At 41.2% G+C, this 13408-nt stretch overlaps 1 protein-coding gene across 2 annotated transcripts in view; it reads right to left on the reverse strand.

Annotated features, from left to right (window-relative positions):
* Positions 1-13408, reverse strand: part of lekr1 (Leucine-, glutamate- and lysine-rich protein 1) — an 86361-nt gene that overhangs the window by 26295 nt on the left and 46658 nt on the right. For both annotated transcript variants that reach the window (XM_005474532.4, XM_005474533.4), the window contains exons 6-7: positions 12418-12499; positions 2793-2870 (exon numbers count right to left, since the gene is read on the reverse strand). In XM_005474532.4, the coding sequence (XP_005474589.1) occupies positions 2793-2870; positions 12418-12499 (160 nt within the window). The remainder of the gene's footprint in view (positions 1-2792; positions 2871-12417; positions 12500-13408) is intronic.

The raw sequence follows: 13408 nt of genomic DNA on the forward strand, positions 1-13408 counted from the left end.
AGGAACAAAGTAATACGTTCCTCTGACCGTGCGTACGAACAAATACCAGCCAGCTGGAATTTAAACACACGTCTAAGCCTATTACTACTACTACTGCTACTAATAATAACAATAATCAATACACATTGGACATTATACACAGCTGTCTAAAACACTTTGTTCGTGACTACAAAAGCAGGAATGTAAAGAAAATAAATACTACAGCTGAGGGAAAGCACAGCCACGCTATGGAGGAAGCTCCTTTGCGCCACTTGTATCCACGATCCCATTCCTTTGGCTCGTGACCATAGGTGAGGGTGGGGATGTGGATCGACGAGCTTCACGTTTACACTCAAATCTGTCTTCAACTCGATGGACCAGTGCAATGCCCACATAACTGCAACCGCACATATTCCATTACCTCTTATCATATCTTAAATGTTATTATCTTCTATTACAAAGGACTTCTATCATTGCCAGATGTCATCACTCAGAGTCTAATTTCTTGGCACTGTGCTATGGGTGCTGGAGAATCAGGATTTTCTTCAATTTCATATGAGGAGTTTATTTGGGGCTGACAGATCACGTCCTCCTTGTCCTTTGTGTTGGGTAAGAACGTTTCCATGCACCAATTAGAAAATGATGCCCAAAGTTTTTATGTTTCCTAAAAGTTTGTCCCGATCAGTGTTGGTCAAGTTACTTGAAAATAGTAATTAGTTAGTAATTACTGATTACTTCTTCAAGAAAGTAATCCAGTTACTTTACTGATTACTTATTTTCAAAAGTAATTAGTTACTTTATTACTTTTTAAAAACATGACACACAACCTGAATATGTAATAAAGCAATAGACCTTTCAGCCCAATTCTATTTTTTCTGCATAATCCATCATATAAAATAGAATCAAATGAAAAAGTCTCTCTATAAAACTTGTTTTATTAGTCTTAATCTTTTAACTTTATGCGCATTGGATCAAGCAAAAATTAAATTATATGCAACATTCTCTGACTGGAAGAAATTTGTTTACCATTTAAACCTATTTTCTGCATACTCCAGCATATAAAATAAAATACTTTTTTGTGTTTACACTCACTCTTTCAAATAGATGCAAGTAAAACACAGCAAAAAATAAATAAAATCAAAGATTCAACAGCACTAAGTCCTGTCGCTGTTAAATCTATCTTCACCTGTTTAGCAGGAGCAGTCATGTCAGTGGGGGGATCCGGGGGTTTCTCTGTGAATTTCACATTCCCGTGGCAGCGTGCTCGGTGCTCGCTGAGATTTGAAGTTAAATTTTTCGCTGTAAAAAGAAGTTTTCTTCCCGCACACAGTGTAAAGCAGACACTAATGTTTTTGTCACCTTTTACAGAATCAAACTCAAAGTAATGTCAGTACTTTCAAGCTTTAAGCACTGCATGGCCGTCCTCGCTCCCACACTCCAGATTGTTGTCCATTGTTCTACACACGTGAGTTGCTGCCACGGACGTCGCACGCTCGTACATCATGAGACACTCTCACAAATGAAATCACGGTTTAGTAACGCAGCGTGCTTACAGGAGAGTAACGGTAATCTAATTATTTTCTTTGCAACAGTAATCCCGTACTTTACTCGTTACTTGAAAAAAGTAATCAGATTACCGTATCCATTTCTGGTCCAGAGTACCAAATTATTGCAATTTACTTGACTGTTCATTCATGAAAACACACAGGAGAAAAATAATGAATGGGCAGGTGCATTATCTGCGTTGGTCATAGATCTCAATGCTTTATTAGGAGGCAGACAAGCAGGATCAGGTGTTTTTAGGAAACAGATGGGCTGACAGGAGAAACAGAGCTCTAAAGTGGTGTCAAACACAGAAAGATATGGATTCTCTTGTCTGTTCTCTCCTTTATCTGTTTTAAAGGAACATATCAAAGGAAATTGCAGGGACATTCAAATAAACCTATTTCAAACCACTTGAAGCAAGCGTAACTGAACAGATTCACAGATTCAAGTTCAATTTCAAAATCAGTACCTGCAGCGTTAGAAAGCATGCACCCATCGGTTTCCCTGCAGAAGCCAAAGTGTTTTGACCAGATAAACATTGTCTTTTGGCACCTATGGTTTCCATTTTTTGGGCAGTTTAGTAAATTGCTGTCTCCTGTTACATTTTCAGGTATGGGGGGATGTTTCTTCAATCTCTCATCCTTCTAAAATAGCTTCCACCTCCTGCAGCGGAGCGCCGCTTTATGTTGAGCCGTATAGGAGCCAGAGGGTTAGATCAGAGGCTTCAGTGTGGGAGGGGAAATAAATCGACGGTGTAATTGAACGCATCAGGCTGCCAGCATCTTAGAAAGGGAATACCAGCAAATACCATGTGAAAAAAACACACACCCTACATTTATCGCCTGCATGGAAAGATGAGAGGCCTTGTGGGTATACACATGTGGGTTGTGTGAGTGTAACACACATGTGTCTGCCCGTGTGTTAGTGTGACGGACTACCGTTTTACCTCGCCATAGCTACAGTACAGTATGTGTTTGTGTGTGTGTGTGAAACGTGATTCCACGCCAACTAAGAAGTGCTTCCATCTGTCGTGCCAGCCTCACACGAGCTTTGGCTGTGTCGCCGGCACTTTATGGAGCCTAAGATCTCCACAAATGATCCAAGAGCCAACAGTTATACAGCCACCTCTCTTTGGGAGGAAGGAGATGGAGCACAGGAAGAGAATAATTGGGGAAGAATGAGTGGGATGAGAGTTGGGATTGTGGGAAAGTTGGAGTGACTGAGAATTTATCGGCACGGAGCGTGGAGAAACAGAAAGAGGAGCAGACCTGAGGAGCTTTCCTCTGTGCTCCCTCTCAGAGTCTTCTAGCTGGGACAGCTGCTCCTCACTCCGTCTCTTCTGCTCTCTGGAGACAAAAAGCACATGGCACAGGTGATCATTTCCACCATTTGTTGAGTAAATACATTTATGACCAATTTATGAGCATAGATTTAATATAGCAAGCATTAACTCCCATACCCACAGTTCACATTCAGCCAGAAGGAAATCCATATTCCCTGGGTATGTTTTTTACAATCTCGAGTGTCACTGTAGAGTACTTGAGCAAGATGCCAAATCAATACAGCTGCTATTCTGCGCACTCCTTGACTTGAATCTCCATGTGGAAGAAGCCAAGCTTAACAATGAATCCTCCCTCTGGGATCAGCAAAAGTTCAAGCATACTGTAACTCTTCGGGCTCGAAAAAGTGCTGCTGTCTGTCAGTTTGCAACTAAATTGAGTTGCTTTCAACTCAAGATTCTATCGTAAAAGAAAATTAGGTGGTGTTTTTTTAGATCACCTCTTGTTCTATGGGCAGCTGCTGCCTCTTCTCGAGAAAGTAAATCGGTTTTAATTCTAATAGTGCGTGCCATGACAGTGTGTGATACTCCCACCTTCTGTGCATGCACATACACAGACACACACATACTTTACCCTAACCCCCATAACCCCCCTAACCCTGCCGGCTTCTCAGTCTAATCCCCTCTCTGGCGGCATGATCAGTTAATGTGTTTGTGCGTATGTGTGCGTGCCATTATGTTTTCGGCCGTCTAGCCCTGTGACCTTGCAAACACACGCAACGAGGATATAGACTGAGAAGGCCTGCATGTCTGAGCTCAGAGGGAGACGGCCTGTTTTCACTTCCAGTCAGACAGATTTTGTTTTTTTTCCCCTGACAAACACTTTGGAATTATTTGTACATTTCAACAAAAGTGGATTCACAGCCGGAGCGGCTCCTCACACTATAATTTCTGTAATCTGCATTTCATGAAAGATTTGATTGCTTTTTAGTAACAGCTCTAAAAGCAACATGAAATATGTCTAAATGCTTCGCACAAACACCTGAATAAGAATCCGCAGGCCTAAACCAACTGTAATTTCAACAAAGTTTTAAAAGTGTGGCTTTAGCCTGATCTTTGTGATTCTTTGTCAAGCAAATGCTTGGGGACCAACAGCTCTGACCCTGCAAAAATGGCAGCTTTACCCCTGAGGTGTACGCCTAAAACTATAAAATAAAAAAAATAAAAATGGCAACACAGGAATGGCAGCTAATGCCGGACAACCACATTAAATCCATGCCGGAGAGATGAGTTCAGGGTGACACGTAACATGTGAATGTGATAGCAGCCAGTGAAAGTATGCGAACGTTAGTCACAGACAGAAGCACAAATACAGACACATAATGAGAGTAACACTCGCAGCTGTCTGGCTCCAGTTATCAGCCTCCCTCTCTTTGTACCTTTTTATCACACACACACATCTCCATCCCATTCTCTCTCTCTCGCTTGCTCTTTTTTTTTTAACCTTCTTTTCCTCCCGGGCAGCTACCGATGATTTGGAACAGGCCTCCTGCATTCTTTCTGTTCAGCTACAGCATAATACAATTCATACTTTACAAACCACTATGCCTGCCTCTTGTCCCTCTCTCTCTCTCTCCCTCCCTTTGTGTTTTCAAGGTCAGAGATGACATGATATCTTCATGATATCTATCTCACAATATCTTACTCTCAACTGCTGTTTCCGTTCTTTCTATTCTTTATCTCCCGGTCTCCTTTTCCTCTCTTTTTCCTCTGAGGTGAAAAGGGCCTTTGAGGGAGAGAAGGATGACTGAGAGAGTGAGAGAGAGAGTAAGACAAAGTAAAACTGTGGTCGGTGGTGTTTTCTTTGTGACTTTGCAGGCTTCAAAGTGCAGTCAAGTGCACAGTGCTCCGTGAGAGCGCTGGAGGATTTTGGGCACATTTGTGGCTACAGGCGTGTGGTGCACACAGTGTGCACATGGAAACAAAGTCAGACTCAGAAGAATCTATTATCACATATTATCAGTAGATGTGTCAGAGGCAGGTTACAATCACAACATGAGGGTTCCAGGAAAGTTCCTCCAGGGGAGGGGAGGGGAGGTGGGTTCAGAATAAAAACAACAAAATCCCTTAATTGTGTTTCCCACTGAGTGGACCGAGTTATGTCACTATCGGTAAACCCTGCACGAACTTAAAACGAGGTGAAAAAGCTTCCTGGTTGTGCAAGATTTAATCAAGGTAACCACAGCAGATGTGGCATGCACAATCACAGCCTGACGGCACGTAGCATTCAGATCAGAGCCGTCACAAGTTTGCAGGCTTCAGCTGGATGACTGATGGTAAAAGGAATCACATTCATCTTCACCCGTCCTTCGTGGCCACCTTTTTTTTCCCTGCGTAATTAGATGTGTCACACAGTTCAGGAACGCCTCGTAAAAGCGAAGCAGACGAGGAAAACATTCGAGTGACGAAAGCTGCGCACGGTTTGCTGCCGATCGGGCCTGAAGCAGGACAGGTGGCAGGCAGTGGAGGATGTGGTGAATCGCAACACCAAAACTGAAATGCTGACTCAGAGTGGTGTTGTTCTTGGCAACCAGTCACAGGAAAGCAGACACTCGCAACGTTAGGGAAATGCATTTATTTTTGTGGTGGGCGCTTACAAAAGAGTGAGATTTCTTTTGAATTTGAAAAGGGAAGAGGAAAGAAAAAAAAAGTGTTCTTTCTCAAAGGGCTGTGGCTGATTTTTATCTAGCATGAGATAAACAGCAGAGCGAAGTGAGGGTGGAAAAAAAGACCTGTTTCTGTGTCACGGACAAAAAGAACTCGTGGGAAATGGGGCATCCTGAGAGCAGTCGCTATACTACTGCCAATAGCCACACAGACATATGACATAATGCACACACACTGGCTTTAATGCACACACATGCAGGCACACACATACACAGGGCAGCCAGCGTGCATCATCCTTATGAAAACAAGCTGTTTCACATCAATCACATCAATCCTTTGCTCTTTCTCTCTTGACCTTCACTCATTTCACCAACCACTCTTTCATCTTTCCTCTCGTGCTCCATGCGTCCTATCCCATCTTTCATCTAACCCTCTCTTCCAACTAATCCATCCTTTTAACCGGGCCTGCGTCTGCGTTGGATGATCCATGTGTTCGTCCTCTGATGAAAGGACGAGCTCGGTGTCTCCTGCCAATCAGAAAGCAGCAGGACGCTTCCCAACACCTCTTCCAAACGAGTCATCCAGAGTTACAGGCGGAGGTTTGTGAAGCTCTCTGTGATGCACTGACAAATGCTGACAGATGATACATAGCCAGTAGCGTGAGTCGTAAATCAGATTAATAAAAGTTAATCCACACAAGGAGCAGAGTTTGCATGCACAGTGTATTATAAATTAGCGTTATTTTTGGATGAAAGGAAGGTTATAAAAGTATCCTAAAAAGTCTGTAAGTCACTTTGTTTGTAAATGAGAGAACAAGCTGCCCTTGGCTTGTCAGAATGCACAGCAGGATCAAAAAAATTCCACAGCTGTGGACTGTCCTCAGATATGTGTGTTTCCAAAGCAACCAGATAGTGCCACAGAAGCACAACAGGTGTGGATGTCTGATTGAGGTGTGCGTCAAAGGTTGGCGAGTTGTCATGGTGATGGCTTTTACGCACGTATTTTCTTTTGCTCTTAAATATCAAGAGTGAATCGAGGGTCCAACATGCTCTGGAGACGTGAAGATACCAGTTGAGACTAAAAGGATTCAGGATGCACAGAGATGCCCAAAACGCCCACAAAACAGTGACTGTGGGCATTTTAGTCAGCGTCAAGCGGACAGTGAAAGGAGGGTCGACTCAGACGTCCCATCTGGACCTCAGTCTGGACTTCAGCTGACTGTCTGCCACACACGAAACAGAGTAATCACTCCCTTGTGCTCATTGTTTCTTCTAACCAGCAACATTCGTTCAAGTAGAGCACAAATCTGTGGCACACCCATGCAGTGTTTAACAACTTGTTTAGAACATGCAAACCACACAGCAGTTAAAATCAGCTGTTATATTTATGCATCGGGATGAGTTGTTAATATAACAGAAAAATATTCTCTATTGCACGTTCTAATAATACTTACTTAATAACAAAATTGGCGGCATTAGTAATAAAAACATTATTTATGAATTAATTTAACTTGTTTGGGGTTTTTTAAAACACTTTGGCACTTTTTTAAGTAAAGCAAGATGAATTTTTATCAAGACTAACACAATTATTCCTGAATTAACTGACGTAACGTTTACTCAATATTACACTTAATGCACTTTGTACTTTTATTCGAGATGCACTTCATTTGATTTCCAGGTAAAAAAGATTAAAGCAGGAAATATGATACCAAGATACAAAAATAAATATACCCAGTTTTGATAAATATTCAAGCAAATTTACAAAACATGTTCAGACAGTTGGCGCGCCAAACTGGCCTACAGCTACCATTGTACTTGACAACAGTGAGGAACTGCTCAGATACCTACAAGTCAGCCCCTGTTTCTCTGTCATCATCTCCATACACACCCTTTATCATGCAATAAAGTCTTAGGCTTGAACATATTTGCCTGATCCTCCTCACCTAACTCATCATGCAACATGGCCTTAAGGCTGATTCTCCCTGTAGCATACTATCTCCATATGTCAGGTCGCGTCAGACTGCATACCTCCCCCCCGTCCTCTCTTTCTCTGCATTGATCCCTGTGTTAGATGGATGTGCACGTTCCACATGCGTGGCCACAAAGTCAAATTAAGGTTGGGTACATGCAAGCATGCAGAGGCCTGAGCAGTTTTTATGGCAAGAAAGAGGGCAGCGGGTCAGATGGAATTAGCTTAAAAATAAAACGCAAAAGTACAGAATGAGAACGATCTGTTTCATACAAAAGCAGTTGAAGAGAAGAGGACATGGACATGGAAAGAAACACAGGAAAAGTATTATTTGTGCACCACAGTAAACTGTTTGCTTTCTTCAGTTTCACAGAAGAAATAAAATATTCTTTGCGAATGATTGCAAACAGACTTGTAACTGGAGACCAGTATCTAAGCAGGTTTTTAATTCTAAATACGCACCAGTGAAATCAGTGAATGTTAGCCTTGAATTATATTCACACTCCTGTGTACAGTTCTGTGCAAAAGTCTTGAACCGCAATGAGCAATAGTTTTCAAGGCTTTCTGAAGATGATCCTTCCTTTTTGTGTGTTTGGGGTTTTCTTATGCACATGATACGTGTTTCACAGATCCACATGCTACAGAATAATTATGAATTAATTCTACAATCTCAATCATTCTGCATATATTACATTCAGTACCATCAGTAATGTTTCTAAACCCGATTAGCATTGAACAAATCCTAAAGCACAGTGAATTTATTTGCATCATTTATTGTAAAGTTTGCCCCTTTTGGAGGAAGATGAGGTTACTCTTGTCCAGGCTGAAGTGAAGAAGCAGCAGAGTCCTTCTGTAAACCTGAAGTGCTTCTTCTTTTTCAGGCACTTTTCCTGTAGACTTTTGTTCTGTGCTATGAGATTTGTCATCTCAATAATAAGTTCTTCGTGTTGTACCTCACATTTTCTCCAGCCCTTTAATTTTTCTTGATTTTTTCATGCTTTTCTTGGAGTTCTCATTGTTTCTCTTGCAGCCCTTTATATTTTTCTTCTTGAACTTTCTTTTCCTCATGCATGTCGTTGTTTGTTTGTTGTACTTTGTTTTGGATGCCCAGCAACTCTTGATGTCTCCTCTGCAGTTCTTAAAGTGTAGACTGGACAGTTTATGTTTTTTCTCTTGTCGTCACTTCTCCTCTTGCATTTCAGTGTTTATGTACTGTGCTTTGTTATATAGTCCTTTCAAATGGGTATTTTTGCTCACCATTGCTTGGATTTTACTCTTTCTGTGCATATTTCTCCAGTTCTTGTTTCTTGTCCTCAATTTCACTGTTTTTGTCATTTGCTTTCTAAAATACTCGTAATTCTGTATTTTTCTTCATGAAGTCTTAGAGAACATGTTGTTTGTCTTTCAGCAGTTGTGCATTTCTTCTGAGTGCTTCATTAAACATCACTTGAAGCCCTTCGTTTGTTTTCTCCATGTTCTGGAGCTTGCACTGCATCTCTGTGTTTTTCTTGAAGCTTGAACTGCAGGTCTTTGTATTTAGCTTCCTGCTCTTCTTTCTCTTTTAGCAGTTTTGTATTTCTCTGGTGCGCTTCACTAAACATCACTCGCAGGCCCTCATTTTTTCTCCATATCTTGGAGCTTGCACTGCATCTCTTGGTTTATTGCCTCCATGTTTTGGAGTTTGCACTGCATTTCTCTGTGATTCTCCTCCACTTGAGTTTTCTCCTCTTGCATTGTTTATTTAACCTTTTCTCCAGATGTTGTTTTTCTTTGATACAACGCTGAAATGGTCTCCTGAAGGCTTCAAAATCGTCACACTGACGAACACTGGGGTGATCTCTTTGTCGTGGGTGGTGTTTCCTCTGACATTTTGGTACCTTGATACAATGCCTCTGCAACGGAGCTAATCTAACCAATTGTTTAAGACAGACGACCTTCCAGAATCAAGTTTCCAATTTTGAAAAGCCTCTTATCAAGCCTCATCAAGTTACTTAAAACTTGGTTACTTCTTCACTCATTTACAGTCTAGTCCTCACTAAACGCTCCATTAAAAAATCAGAATTTTCTGGCAATTATTTAATGGTTCGAGCTTTAAAGAGCTAACAAAATGTAAAGAAATGAGCACACACATGAATTCCACTCCACCACCCACCTGATAAGCTTGTGTAACTAAAGACAGCAGCCCAAACCTGCCCCAAAAACACAGAACGGATTTTTGTCACAACGTGAAAAAGAAGAAACATTAGTGAATAATTTTTCGAGGGTTAAAAAAAGCAATGGATGGGTAAATTTGACCTGCAGTGAGCAGTTAAAGTGTGCATGTGAAAACACGTCGGTGCCAAGTCACAGCTTATCAAACAGCTGTAAAAAGACATTTCAGCACATCCTTATGGGACTCATGAGGGTTTGAGAAATTCTTCATTTTAACCGAACATCCTGATTCATTTTGTTGCGTATCTTTACCTTAAGGCCAAAGGCAGGAAGCAAAATGCTCTGTGAAGTTTCACAAAGGGATGCAAATGTTTCTTTTTGTCGTCCAGTTTACACAGCTGCATGGGTGTATGTTCTATTCTTACACCTGTGGCTTATGGCAGAACTCGTCAAACATGGCAACAAAAAACCTGCAAAGAAGAAGTGCCATTTGGCTGAATGTGAAACTGAAACATGGTTATCTCAGATCTGGAATCACGAACAGAACAAACACGAATAAACAGCAACAGAATGACTGAGGCTGTCAACTCAGTGTCAGAAGTGGAAAGCCTGACGACAGCAAGATGGCCGGCAACTGTTCCTTTATCCAAGAGCTAAACAGATTTTGACTCATGAGCTGGAAAACATTAGCCAAGATGAAATTCAGTGGACTGGTCGTTTTAGTAAACAGAATGAATTTCAATAAAACGTTTAATTAAATCAGACATATTGTGCTCGTTTTTATTTCCAATTTTTTTTTTACCCTGGGACTTCAGAGAGTTGCTTTGAAAGATTTATAGTTCAAAATAATCCTTATTTCTCCCACACTGCCCCTCAGTCTAGCCCGTCTGAAACAAGCTCCTCTACTGTTAATCTATAATTTTACCTTCAATGTAATAGAGAGAGACACAATATTAACCAAAAATCCAGAAAAAACACATTATATAAAGGTTGTAAATTTCCATATCATTGTGTGAAATAAGTATTGTTCCCCAAGCAAAACATGACTTCATCCTTTTTTCTTTTTTTTTTCATGACTTCATCCTGGGTGGAGAAACCCTTGTTGACAAGCACAGCGATAAGATTTTTCTTGTAGTTGGTCTCCAGGTTTGCACACATCTTTTAGCCCACTCCTCACAGAAACTCTCTAAAACCTTTAGGTTTCTTGGCTGATGCTTCACAATTGAAATCTTCAGCTCCCTCCACAGATCTTCTATAGGACTGAAGTCTGGAGACTGGCTAGGCCCCTCCATGACCTTACATGCTTCTTCTTTAGCCACTCCTTTGTTGCCTTGTTGGGATGTCTCCGGTTACTGTCACGCTGAAAGAAAGGCCCTTCCACGACCCATTTCCAGTGCTCTCAGTGAGGCGAGGAGGTTCTTATACAAGATTTTATTGAACATGATCCCAGAAGCACAGGTGAATCTGCAAAAGGAAAACATGCTGCTGCAGGTCTGTACCGCTCTCCACCACACACAGGAAGCTTTATGGAAATCGCAGTCAGATATCATTCATAACACTGACAACACTGCAACAGAATTAACCGAGCGGGACAATGTTTTGTCTGATTTAACTGGAAAAGATGCCAAACAAAAAACCTCGGGCACACGTTTTCTACATGATTTCATAATCTAGACTTAGATGCTGTAAACACAGCCACCTTTCGTTAGGAACATCAATTGAACCAACGCACAATATAACAACCACAGCTATTCACAATCCTCTAGTTAAGCTGATGCTTTATTTCTCAAAACTATTTGAGCACCGCAAAAGATTTCCGCCCTGACAAAATGACTTTGCTGTCATGTTATAAACACTATTTTATCATCCCGAGGTGCTCTTTTTTACAACGCGAGTGCAATAAATTGCTTGACTTTGTCTGTAAAATGATGAACATGATATATCTCACCTAAATTAACAATCCCACTCACACTCCTCTGAAGCGCAATAAACCCAAGAGTTGTCAAAACCTGAAGACTGGCAGGAACTGCATAGTTTCTCTGGGTTTGGCACGGTTGGGCCCAGTTCCTCATGCACCTTAAAGAAAACAACTTTTGAAAGCCTAAAGCGGCATATGAGCCAACTATCATCCTGAGTCATAAAATCACAACTCGTTCTCATCTGCTCATCAAAAAGCTCCTCCAACAGCACCACATAATAAACATTACGTACAGCTTTAGCTATTTGTCTGATTAAAATGTTGTATTTGTTTTTTATTTATTAAAAAAGACAAACTAAAAACTACAGTCACAGTTAATAAAGTGCTTTCCAAAAGGAAACTGGAGGATTTGAGGTAGGTGTATGTGCAAACAGACAGAAATATGTGATGGCAATAAGAAAAATTATTATATTTTAAAGTGTCAGAATGTAACAACTAGAGCATTATGTCAAAGATGTCTATGGATTGTGTTACTAAAATAAAACACCAACACCCAGGATCTGGACGGACTACAAAAAACAAAAAACAGTCACTCCTGAGAAAGCTATTTTCTACATATCGTGTATTTAACCTCTGAGCAGACCTTTGTTTTGGTCTTTACAGTAAAATCCTCTGGTGTTGCAGCCTGACAAGCCTGGTTTGCAGAGAGTGAGCGTTTCCTGGTCTGGGTGGAGTCAGTGAGGCTGCACTTGGCTGAGGGAAGTTATGTGTAGAGTAAAAGCCTTCCAGTGACCTGCTCTTTACCCGGCATATTTCAAATACCACGGATCACCTGCGTCCACATTCGTGCACGTGTTTGCGTACGTGTGTGTGTGTTTTGTTTGTTTTACCACATACTGCAGACACTTACATCAGCTGCTGACTTAGGCACTCTTTCTCTTCTCTCATGTTCTGAAGCGCCACGCTGGAATTCTTCAACTCCTCACTCAGTGCTGTTTACACAGACAGACACACAAACGCTTACTTCATACGATGAAGATGCGGTAAAAGCTTACAAAAGTCATCCTGCATAAAAACAATCCGGGGGTATATGAGAGCGACGGAGTGGGCCGTGTTTCCTATCAGATGGTTCATTGGACTTGAGCAAAGGAGGACGGCTCACATCAAATAAAACATTGTACAAATGTGACATTTGTAATAATGAGGAAAAAACACAAGAAGTGGAGGAGGAAGAACACAAAATAAAGCTTGTAGTGTATCATAAACAAGAGCTGATGTGAGAAATACACAAGCGTTGGTTAAAATAAAAAGTCATAGACACGAGCTGAACATGAGGAAGAGAGGGAGAGCCGAAGGACGGGAATGTGTTGACAGGAAAGCAGTTTGAGGGGACTCGGAAGGTGAAACAGTGAGACGGTAGGGTAGCCTGTGTTGCTCTGTGTCTGACGCAAAGTAGCTGCTGTATTGCTGCTGCTTCTTCCCTTCACTGCCACGATACAGCATGTAGACAAAACCAAATCACTAGATTAAAAAAATAAAACAAGAATAAAATAGCAGAGAAACGTGAATCTTGAAAGGATCTTTAAACAAAGGCTAAATCTAGATGCGTGCTGCACAGGTATGGGAGGATCATTATTCTGCAGGTTTCCAGGCCACTGAATACATGTATTAAAAACAGACAGGAAATGGCTGACTGAGATATTTAGACTTTATGTCAGGCCAACAGCTTGTAACACTGCAGCGCTGGACTTTCTTTCTCCATGCAAGAGTGGCTCTCATGCAAGAGAAAAGCACTTATGCTTTGAGTCTGAATAGTGAATAACATGCCACTGTTTTCACTGGAAAAACCCCGTGCATGTAGCTGTCATAAGTGTAAATATTTGCATACCAGCCCTCGTCTT

The sequence above is a fragment of the Oreochromis niloticus genome, linkage group LG14 (assembly GCF_001858045.2).
Source record: "Oreochromis niloticus isolate F11D_XX linkage group LG14, O_niloticus_UMD_NMBU, whole genome shotgun sequence".
In the NCBI taxonomy this organism is placed as follows: Eukaryota; Metazoa; Chordata; class Actinopteri; order Cichliformes; family Cichlidae; genus Oreochromis; species Oreochromis niloticus.